Source organism: Trachemys scripta, chromosome 5 (genome assembly GCF_013100865.1).
Source record: "Trachemys scripta elegans isolate TJP31775 chromosome 5, CAS_Tse_1.0, whole genome shotgun sequence".
NCBI lineage: Eukaryota > Metazoa > Chordata > Testudines > Emydidae > Trachemys > Trachemys scripta.
In genome coordinates this window covers 69,005,297-69,016,142 of record NC_048302.1, presented here as the reverse complement: position 1 = coordinate 69,016,142, position 10,846 = coordinate 69,005,297, and the positions used below count along the sequence as shown (strand labels likewise).

General features: G+C 41.1%; 2 protein-coding genes across 3 annotated transcripts in view; both read left to right on the top strand.

Moving 5' to 3' along the window:
* Positions 1-232: 232 nt before the first annotated feature.
* Positions 233-10,846, top strand: part of LOC117877794 (kynurenine/alpha-aminoadipate aminotransferase, mitochondrial-like) — a 49,563-nt gene continuing 38,949 nt past the window's right edge. Inside the window, exon 1 of one of the 2 annotated variants that reach the window (XM_034771289.1) lies at positions 233-1,261. The gene's annotated coding sequence lies outside the window, so the exon portion shown is untranslated. Of the gene's footprint in view, positions 1,262-7,544; positions 7,590-10,846 lie in introns of those variants that run through there. The other variant, XM_034771290.1, reaches the window with a different exon arrangement.
* The window catches only part of LOC117878348 (craniofacial development protein 2-like), a 16,370-nt gene continuing 11,111 nt past the window's right edge, over positions 5,588-10,846 (top strand). Inside the window, exon 1 of the mRNA XM_034772520.1 lies at positions 5,588-5,627. Within this exon, the coding sequence (XP_034628411.1) occupies positions 5,588-5,627 (40 nt within the window). The remainder of the gene's footprint in view (positions 5,628-10,846) is intronic.

The following is a 10,846-nucleotide window of genomic DNA, read 5'->3' as shown; positions in this document are numbered from 1 at the left end:
TACAGGCAGGGGGCTTAGGGCAGGGATTTGGGGGGTGGAGTGCAGGTGGGGTTTGGGCTCCGGGGTGGCAGCAGCATGCACCAGGGCCAGGGCAGGCTCCCTGCATGCCTGCCCTGGCCCCACGCCACACTGCTCCAGGAAGCACTGCGGCCCCTGGGGGAGGAGGGACGGAGGGCTCCGCGTGCTCTGCCCTTGCCGCGCCTCCAGGTACCTCCCCCGAAGCTCCCATTGGCTGCGGTTCCCCGTTCCCGGCCAATGGGAGCTGCGGGGGGCGCTGCCTGGAGGCAAGGGCAACGCACGGAGCCCTCTGCCCCCACCCCACCCCAGGGCCATAGGGAAGTGGTGCCGGCCACTTCTGAGAGCGGCACAGGGCCCGCGGCGCCATGGGGGGCAATCCCGGGGGGCGGATCCAAAGCCCTGAGGGGCCGGATCCAGCCCGCGGGCCACAGTTTGGCCACCCTTGCTTTAGACTGTAAGCTCTTTGGGGCAGGGGCTGTCATTCACTACATGTTTTAATTGTGTCTACTGCAATGCGGCCCAACCTGGTTGTGCCCTTTAGGTGCTACTACAATATAAATGTTTATTATTAATAATAGAGTGAAATGTGAGATTTTTACTCTATTTCTTTTCTCAACCACATATATTAATGTGAAAGGCTATTCTTAGAACATTATGAAATAAGTTTTTTGTTAGCTTCCAAAGGGCAAATATTTGAAATCTCAAAGCACACATGAAATTTGGAAAACATAATTTTGGAAATGAGATGACCTACCTAGTTAACTAAAATAAATGTTTTATATAACAAGGAAATAAATGTCAATGACATTTTAAACTGATTTTTCTGGATGAATTGCTTCCTTTTTTAAACTGAATTAGAGTAAAAATGTTTGACCAAAAGTGCCAAGTATTAGTCAATTTTTTATCAGCAGGATTTTGCACAGAAGTGAGGCACATGTGTATTCATTTTGCAGAATGCAAGCAAAATGCAGTTCCATTTGCTGCCTGCCTGACTTTTTTTTTTAATAATAGTCAATTTAATATGAAGAGAATTTTTGTTTTCTGACTGATGAAATGCAAAGCTGCTTGAGTGAACAATGACAATCAGGTTATCTGTGTGCTTATTGTCTCACTGAGCTTCTCAAAGCATGAGTCCTCATCTTCTGGAATAGAATATTCAAGAGAATTAACGGTTCCTGGATGAAATCAGCTGGAGACGGGGGTAAAATATCATGCAACAGCTACAGGCAGATGAACTAATAAGGTAAATGGGATTTGGATATGAGTCGGGATATCGTTTCACAGTATTTAAATAGCTGGGGAGTTTTAAAGAAAAAAATCACTACTCTGCAGCGCTGGATTTCAACAGTTGGAGGAACTTAGCACACCCCAGTTGGTGGGGGAGCTCTGTTTCCCCATCCCCCACCTTGGCCCCACCTTTGCTTGGGCTAGCAGTGGCAAGCCCCTCCAGCAGCACCACAATGGGTCCCTCCACAGCAACTGGTCTGCCCTGGTGGTAGTGTAAGGTCCTCTTGCTGGATGCTAGCCGCAGACTCAGGCAGGCAGATTTCATTCCATTGGTTACGCTCGGGTTACGATTTCAGTTTCAGGTTAACTTATTTTCTAAAGACAGCTTAGACTCTAGCCTCATATTGTGACACCAGGAGCTCAGGCCCTATGCCCAGGCCTGCATTGTTTGTGCCTTAATCCAGCCCTGCTGCCTCTTCCAGTTATACAGGTTTCATTTGCATGGGATGTCTGCTGACATATAACTAGTTCTCCAATTGTCTTCAGCAGGAAAAAGAATTAAAACTGTACAAAAAACCCCCATGTATTTCTGATGTAAACGGACCTTATAAAAATGCTTTAAAACCTTCACTGGATCCACATAAAAACTTTATCCTGGAATTGCTATATTTTGTAAGGAATGTGATGCTGCCTCACATTGCAGTGGGCCAACACATATAATAATAACCCTTTCCAAATCCCTGGCACAGAGGCAGTTCAACTCACTAAACAAGTCTTCTCAACAAGAACCAGGACACCCCTCATGATTTTCTGGCTGCAATAAGAAAAAATTAAAAACTTATTTTTTGCACGCAGCCAATAAATCTTATAGTAGCCTAACTTTTACAGGAAAGATGCTTTGGGCAAGTTGTCTATGACTCAGAAAGGAAAAAATTTAAAATTTTCCTCATTCTCTAATCCTATTTGTCTGATGCCTAAATTGCTAGCCTCTCTGAGCCTGAAAGAATCAAAGCCCCATTGGGTGCTTGATTTTGAGTTATCTATTCTGGCCCTACTGTGTGATCTATGGGATCAACTGCAACAACAAAGGCCAAATAGTGAGTTCTGAATACTCACAGCAAACTATTTAATCAACTATCTTGGGGTTTAAAAATAAAAGTTTTTTTTTTTAATGAAGTAAATTAGAATACCAAATACATTTAAGGAACTGGTGATCAGCTTTTAGCCATTCTGCAAGCAGATAAAGAGACTAAATTTGCCGAGTAAATTATTTACACAACTCTATTAATATCCATTAAGCATAATACATTCCATATAGGCATTGATTTTTTCACAAATACTCTCCTGTTCCTTGGCTCCACCATTAGCTAGCCGACCATTCCATCCCTCTTAAGTTAATAGCTCCTTGATTTTAAAACCAGAATCCCACCAGCATACAGTTAAGATTAATGCATAAATCATTTATTGTGTAAAAACATTGTGCTGATAAAGTTTGAGACCACAAAGGAGATTAGGGGACAGTGTGTGTGTTTAAAGGTACAGTATGATTGTCCTCTAATAAACTGTGAGGCAAAAGGGGGGTGGGGAAGATTGTGCTGGATAATTATGGTGTGTTAGATAATTCCTGATCATCATCCCAATGTGTTTCTCCTGAAGACTCATTTAGTTTTGTCTTTTTTCCTTGGGTAAATTCTAGTCTGTTTTATTTCAAAACTATTCTAAAAATTAACTTTAATACTCGTTCATCTCATCTATGTGGTTTAAAAGTTTTCATGTGTAATTTTCTACATATATAGTAGCTGCAGATATCCTCAGTTACACCTTTAAAATGTGGATACAAGTAAACCAGGATACATATTAAGAGCACTGATTTATCTGACTTTGAACTACTTGACTTTGTTTCCTAACTTGTTTTGTTTTCTGTTTCTGATTGAACTGTTTTTGAACAGCCCACTGGAGGCAGTATTTCAGGAGAGGATGGAGTTGTTCTTGTGTATGGTTTGGGATGTTTCAGTTCATATCATTCTGGATGAAAAGTGCACTGTAAATGTTAGTTAATATTGCTAGTATTTTGTAGTTATTCTAAAATTACTACTTGGAACGCTAAGACCTCCTGTTTCCCATGATGGCTAGTCCAAAGTTCGTATATTTTCTATATGAAGATGGCTAAAGGTCTTATAGATGCTTCTCCTAAAGAGTATTCCTGAACTACACTGACATGATTAGTGATTAAAGATCTGTTGCTTATTGTGCAATGTTTGGACACTATTTCTTTTTCAAATCTTATACACTTGTACATATTAACAGGCTCTGTTATGGTCTGGGAAATTTTAACTTTAAACAGCTGTTTAGTATCTTAGCTTATAAACAACTTTGGACTATAAATTTGGGTACATATGGAAAAAAAGAAATGATCTTTGACCTCAGGTTTGGCAAAGGGATTTCTTCCACCTTCCTTGACTGACAGAGGTGGGATACTGGACTACATGGAGCATGGTCTGATTCAGTCTAGTAGTTCCTATGTATATTCCAGAAGAGTTTTGTATTCCATAACTTCTGAGTTTACTGGTTAGACCATAGATCCACCTGGTAATGCCCAGAATGCTTCAGTGGAAGGCAAAAATGTCACAATAACTAAAAATAATAAATCTAGGGAAAATTTTTCAAACCCTCTAAGTGAGTTAGTTGGCTAACTCCCATTTTCCAAAATGACTTGGGCATGTAGGACCATATTTTCAAACATATTGAGGTACCTAAAGCTGAAGGTAGGCACCTAATGGGATTTTCACAAGCACATAAATCCCACCAGTTACCTGTCTGCATCCTTTTGTGCCTCATTGTCTTTGAAAATCGGGCCCTAAGTGCTTAAGTCATTTTGGAAAATGGGATTTAGCCACCTACCTCACTTAGGTGGTTTGAAATTGTTTCCCTAGTTGTATTATACATTTTTTGTTATTGTCATATTTTTTGCTTTCTGCCGAGACATTGTGAGCACTACAGGCTTTTAGGATCCCATGTCTCATTGAAAGGTCAATGGTGCCTTAGGATCCTAAGTGCCTAAGTTAATTTTGAAAATGGGACTTGGGCTCCTGAGTCACATGGGTGCTTTTAAAAATTGTATCCCTTGTGCATATGGACACTAAGGAAAAAGATGCCCAATTTCTGCAGGAAAGTGAAGTGTTTTCTGTTTCTCTTCTTTAGCCCACTGCATTATTTTAAACAAAGAATCTGATTACCTATTTGCTGAATCAACATGAATTTCCACCAGTTGAGCTTTATACAAAGTACATGAAGAATACCTGGTCCAATCAGGTAATATCCTACACATGGTGTCACCTGCTCCTCTGTGTGCGGCAGGTACAACCTAGCTGGATGCTGAAAAAGTTCCTGCAGTGGACCTGGTGGCAGATGCTGAACTTGGCAAAAATGCATGCAGCTAACTCTAAATAGTTTATATTACTTTTATAGAGCAATATTTTTAGACTATAGTGGTATTTTTTGCCTTCATATCTCTTAAGTTAGTCCTCATTGCACTGAATGAAAAACAATACAATGAAAGAAAGCTAACAGAAAAGGAGATTGGGCCAAATTCATCCCTGCTGTAAATCAGTTGATGTTTATGGAGTTACACCAATGCTGAATTTGTCTTTCCCAGCATAGTTCTGCTGACTTATTTCAGGAAAGATTTGTGCAATTACCTCTCGATTTGTGGCTGCCAATGGGATTTTGCTGGTAAAAAGTAAACATTCTATATGTTCAGAGGTGCTGCTAACACTGAATGATTTAATTACTTTTTCAGTTAGGTACTCCACATGGTTACAACCCACACAGTCTCCCCACTCCCTATCTGTTACCAGATTTGCCTGTTACTTTGGGGTACACTCATTTATTAGGGTTACTCTTCTGGGGGGAGTCTGTAATTTTATCAATGTACTGCTTGTGCTGAGGGGCTGATGATCATATCCTCCCCTAACTTCACCAGCTCCATCCAAATCATGTTCCTAAGGGTCTCCCAGGGTCGGCGCTGCCCAGGGTTGTGGGAGGGAGGGGGATTATAACTGGGAGGGTGACTGGCAGAGTGAGGACCATTATTCGCAAATGTGATTGCCTGTACTGACTCTGAGGTAGTCTTTTTGCTGATTTGTCTTTTTAATACACCAGTCTCTTGCAGCAAATCCCCTGCCTGTTTGATTTTTGCCACTAGTTCATTCCAGGTTAGGTGTTCTATATCCACAGCCCCCAGGGTCGTTTTTGTCAGAATTTAATCCTGCATAAGTGCTCTGTACTAATTCAGGTCCCTGTTAATGGGAAGTGATAATCCCATTCTCTTCTGTCTGGGATAATGAATCAGCGAGAGCTGCCAGCATCTTTTTTCAAATTAGGTAAGCTTCGGGAGCTCCCCTGGTTTCTGCTCTTCCATTATATATAGTTGGTTTTCTCCTGTCTCAAGCGAGCAACCAAGGGATTTTTTTCAGCCATCTCTACTTCCCTTATCTCACTAATGATAAAAGCCCTTTCACACAGTCACAGTATTGCTCTAAAATGTTTACTTTTAAGGCACAACTCTAACTCCTTATTGCATAGTCCTACAGTTATTCTAAGCACGATTCTTAACTTAAAAGTTACAGAACATTACCAAATATTCTATGAGAGAGAGACCTCGCAAATGGAATTTAGTCTGAAAAAGGAAAACAGTTTACACAGGTCTGTGCCTCAGTTTCCCCTCTCCGCAGCAATTACTCAACAAGTACCACATGATTAGGGTCACATGTTGTCCACATTCCTCCATCAATTTGTTGCCAGATTTGCCCGTTACTTTGAGGTATGCTCAGTTATTAGGGTTACTCTTCTGGGGGGGGGAGGTGTTTCTGTAATTCTATCAATGTACTACTTGTGTTCTCATATGGAGCTCTACTTCTCCCTTCTGCAAGTTCCCTCCCAATAGACCTATCCTGCAGGACCTAGGTTCCCCAGGGCTTGGTTCTTCCAGCCCCAGAATCAGACGACTGGGTTAATCAGCACTCCCAAGCTGACCCCTTATGTATCCCTGGACTCAGTAGGGTGGGTTGAACAGCACCGCCAAGCTGTCACCATCATAAGCCATGGGATAAAGTACACCTGAGCAGGGTGGGTCGAGCAGCACTTCGAAGCTGCCACCCTCATATGCTCCTGTCATAACTATAAAGGGAAGGGTAACAGCTGTCCTGTGTACAGTACTATAAAATCCCTCCTGGCCAGAGACTCCAAAATCCTTTTCCCTGTAAAGGGTTAAGAAGCTCAGGTAACCTGGCTGGCATCTGACCTAAAGGACCAATAAGGGGACAAGATACTTTCAAATCTTGGGGGGGGAAGGCTTTTGTTTGTGTTCTTTGTTTGGGAGTATGTTCGTCTCGGGACTGAGAGGAACCAGACATCAATCCAGGTTCTCCACATCTTTCTAAGCAAGTCTCTCCTATTTCAAACTTGTAAGTAAACAGCCAGGCAAGGCATGTTAGTTTTCCTTTGTTTATCTCAACTTGTAAATGTACCTTTTACCAGAGTGTTTATCTTTGTTTGCTGTACTTTGAACCTAAGACTAGAGGGGAGTCCTCTGAGCTCTTTAAGTTTGATTACCCTGTAAGGTTAATTTCCATACTGATTTTACAGAGATGATTTTTACCTTTTTCTTTAATTAAAAACCTTCTTTTTAAGAACCTAATTGATTTTTCCTTGTTCAAGATCCAAGGGGTTTGGATCTTGATTCACCAGGAGTTGGTGGGAGGAAGGAGGGGAATGGTTAATTTCTCCTTGTTTTAAGATCCAAGGGGTTTGGATCTGTATTCACCAGGAATTTGGTGAAGGTTTTTCAAGGTTTCCCAGGAATGGAATCCATTGAAATGGTGGCAGCAGAACCAGAGCTAAGCTGGTAGTTAAGCTTAAAAGTTTTCATGCAGGCCCCTACATTTGTACCCTAAAGTTCAAAGTGGGGATCCAGCCTTGACAGCCCCAGGTTCAGCATGTCCCTATCCCAACTTTCATGTTACAATAGTTCTGTTACTAACCCACTTGATGAACAAATCCCACAGGATTCATCATGTCACCTGATAATGAAATCCAACTTAAATCTGGTACTTTTCCATTTAGAAGGAGAGGTGGGGACCCAGATATACAAAAGATTCCTGCCTTGTGCCAAAGCTATAAAAGGGGGTGGAGCAGGACAAAGAGGCGGCCAGTCATGAGAAAACCCCTGCTTACCACCTGAGATGTCTGCTGGAACTAACAAGGAGTGTGCCAGGGGAAAGGATTGGGCCCAGACTAGGAAGGAGTCTAGTCTGTGAAAGAAGCTTATTGGAACATCTCTGAGGGTGAGATATTACCTGTAATCAGTTTCTTAATGTATTAGGCTTAGACTTGTGTGTTTTTGCTTTATTTTGCTTGGTGACTTACTTTGTTCTGTCTGTTATTACTTGAAACCACTTAAATCCTACTTTTTATCTCTCTATCAGTGCTATAGAGGGCGAACAATTTACGAATTAACCCTGTATAAGCTTTATACAGAGTAAAACTGATTTATTTGGAGTTTGGATCCCATTGAGAACTGCGTGTCTGGATGCTGGAGAGGTAACCTGCTGAGCTGTTTTTGGTTAAAGTCTGCAGCTTTGGGGGCGTGGCCCAGACTCTGGGTCTGTGTTGCAGTAGGCTAGTAGGTCTGGCTCAACAAGACAGGGTTCTGGAGTCCCAAGCTGGCAGGGAAAATGGGCTCAGGGGTAATTTCAGCACATCAGGTGACAGTCCCAAGGGGATCTCTGTGACCGAACCGTCACAATGGCCCCTAAATTTGAAATCAATCCAGTGTTACAGCACATGTCTAAATGATCAGGTCTGAAAGAATCATTCACTATGTCTGATTGAGTTTTGTATCTTCAGCTAAGACTATTGTGTGGTAATATTGTCAGTGTCCTCTGGGACCTGTGGGGTATTATTCCAGAAGCCCTGAAAAATTTCTTTACAGGTGCAAATCAGGTGGTGTTTCGTTTCTGCTCAATTTGAAATACAAGGGGTAAAAATAAAGTGCTTTGACAAATGAATAATAACTGTGCTAAATACTGACAGTCACGTAGAATCTTTTATCTAAAGATTAGACATTTTAAAAGCTGACTTACAGGATGCAGAGCTATAGGACACTATACAGCCCATCTGTCTCTCTGTAGTGTATTGACATTCATGGTGTATAATGTTAAATTTGCTAATCTATCAAACACCTGATAAACAAATATTATCTGGCTTATTTTTCAGCCAATATCCAATTAAATATCATCGATATTGGCTTGTCACTCACTTTCCTTTGGAAGATCTCTTCCAGTGACAGGCTTTTGGTATTCTGTAGAAGTGATCATTGTCATTTAGTATTTGTTGTTTCTTCAGCTGATGAAAGTAGACTAGTGATGTTTTGTTGGTACCAAATTGACACATTGCTAAATTACTTTCTACTTTTTAATCCATTGGCACCAATATTTCTTTCCCTGGATGTTGATGGGCGAGTCCATGTCTAATATTCTCTCCTGGGTAAAGTCAGCTTAAGAATTCTGTATAAGGAACACTGTAGCATGCAAAGCTGTACCTGCTGTGGGGTTCCGTATATTCTCCTCTCCATTGGTGCAAGTAAATCTTATTAGCACTAGGTCAATACACACTTGTGAACAGACACTAAAAAACAGATATCCTGGCAATTAAGAGTCCCTGTTGCGGTGCTTTAACTCTCTGGAAACTAATTCCCAAATGGATGTCAGTTAGGAACTGGCTGATTTCCAAGGTTAAGAGGTGGTTACTATGCCAGGGAGATCTTAGGATTTCTGGTCACTGAGAGATGAGACTGGACTGCATTCCTGATTGAAATTTATTGTCTGGTCTGTTTGGGGGGGCTGTGTGCTAAGCACAGCGGCCTGCTATGTAAGGCTGAGAGCTTCCTAACAAGGCTCTAGCCTTCCATCCTTTGATCCATAATCCCTTGACGAGGGGACAGGGCTAACTCAGAGAGGCGGTAGCTGGGTCGACAGAAGAATCCCTCCATTGACTAGCGCTGTCTACACCAAAGGTTAGGATGGTTTAACTATGTCTCTCAGTAGTGTGGATTTTTCACACCCCTAAGAATTGTAGTTATGCCAATATAACTTTCCTTTATATCAATATACTGTGATACACAGTCCCTTTAAATCAGGGGTTCTCAAATTTTTTCGCAGTGTGGCTGGCCCATAACAGAAAGATTGTCTCTTTGCCTTCACATCTTCTATACAATTGTTCAGCCTGTCTTCCCTCCCATTTGCTATTACATCAAATCCCTACAGCAGCTTCATATATTGTTTACATGAAAAAGTAATAGTGCAAAGGTATTTCCTGTATTTCTAGCTGTCTCTTATATAATTTAGCAGCTGGAATCAAGGAAGAGAGCCAGCAGCACTATGACTTGACTTAGACCATTGATTTTCAGTGAAATATTTGAAGTGCTTTGCTGGATTGGCCCAGAGTGCTCAGCACCTTCCAAGTTTGAGCCACATACAACCAGAGATTGGTCCACACACCACCGGAAGTCCACAGACCACAGCTGGGAACCTCAGCTTTAGATAACTAAAGATTTGCAGTTAGATAACCTCACTGTCTGCCAAGGTATTTCTTATCATGAAGTGTAAAGTAGTACAGGGAAAATTTAAGGTACTAAAATAAGATAATCTATTTATTTTAGATAAAATTGGCACCCCTTTACTTTAAAAATTATACATGTAGGAAGCTGGGCAGTGTCCGCTAAGCTTATCAGAAGGTGGTGGTTATGAAAAGTAATGTTTAGGGTATCTTTGCGAGTGGTTGTCAGTGGGGCCTCAAGGAGAGGTTGCTGAGTTTGTCATGTTATATTAGACAAAAAACAGTTTTGTTTTGTTTTTAAAAAGCATCTTCCTGATTTCTATTGGCAGCTCCAGCAGAATTCTGTGGTTAATGTGCTATCACCTTCATGGTCCGGGCATAGGTATCCCAGAGAAGGATTAAGTGATCAAAGTTATACCTCAAAAGAAACAAAAAAAGTACTAATATTCTGAATTGCCTCTTGTTGGAATTATTATTATTTATTATGCAGGATGATAATTTAACCATAAAGTCCTTTGTTAAATCCAAAGGCCAAATGGTATTTATACAATTGCTTTAAACATGCCTGAAAAGCCTAAATAATTAAGCAGTTTTCTACATCTGGTAACAAAACATTTATAAGCATTTGATCAAGATACTTACAAATGGGCTAAAGCCAAGGGTACTTAGACCCCAGCTCCAACTTGTTCAGACAGGTATAAGCAATGACCCTTTAAGAGATTATTTTTTTATACCCTTTAACAAACAAGTGATGTCATTTCGAATTATTGGACCTTAGCTAAGGCCAGATGACGGAGTTTCTTATGCAGACAATTATTTACTGCACCTGGTACCCAATTAACTGTTTTATTTCTATCACTTTAGGCCAAACCTTTCTCCAGATGTAAAAGATAAACCAAGAGAGCCTTTTAGCTAGGGTTACCATACGTCCGGATTTTCCCGGACATGTCCGGCTTTTTGGGCTCCAAATCCCCATCCGGGGGGA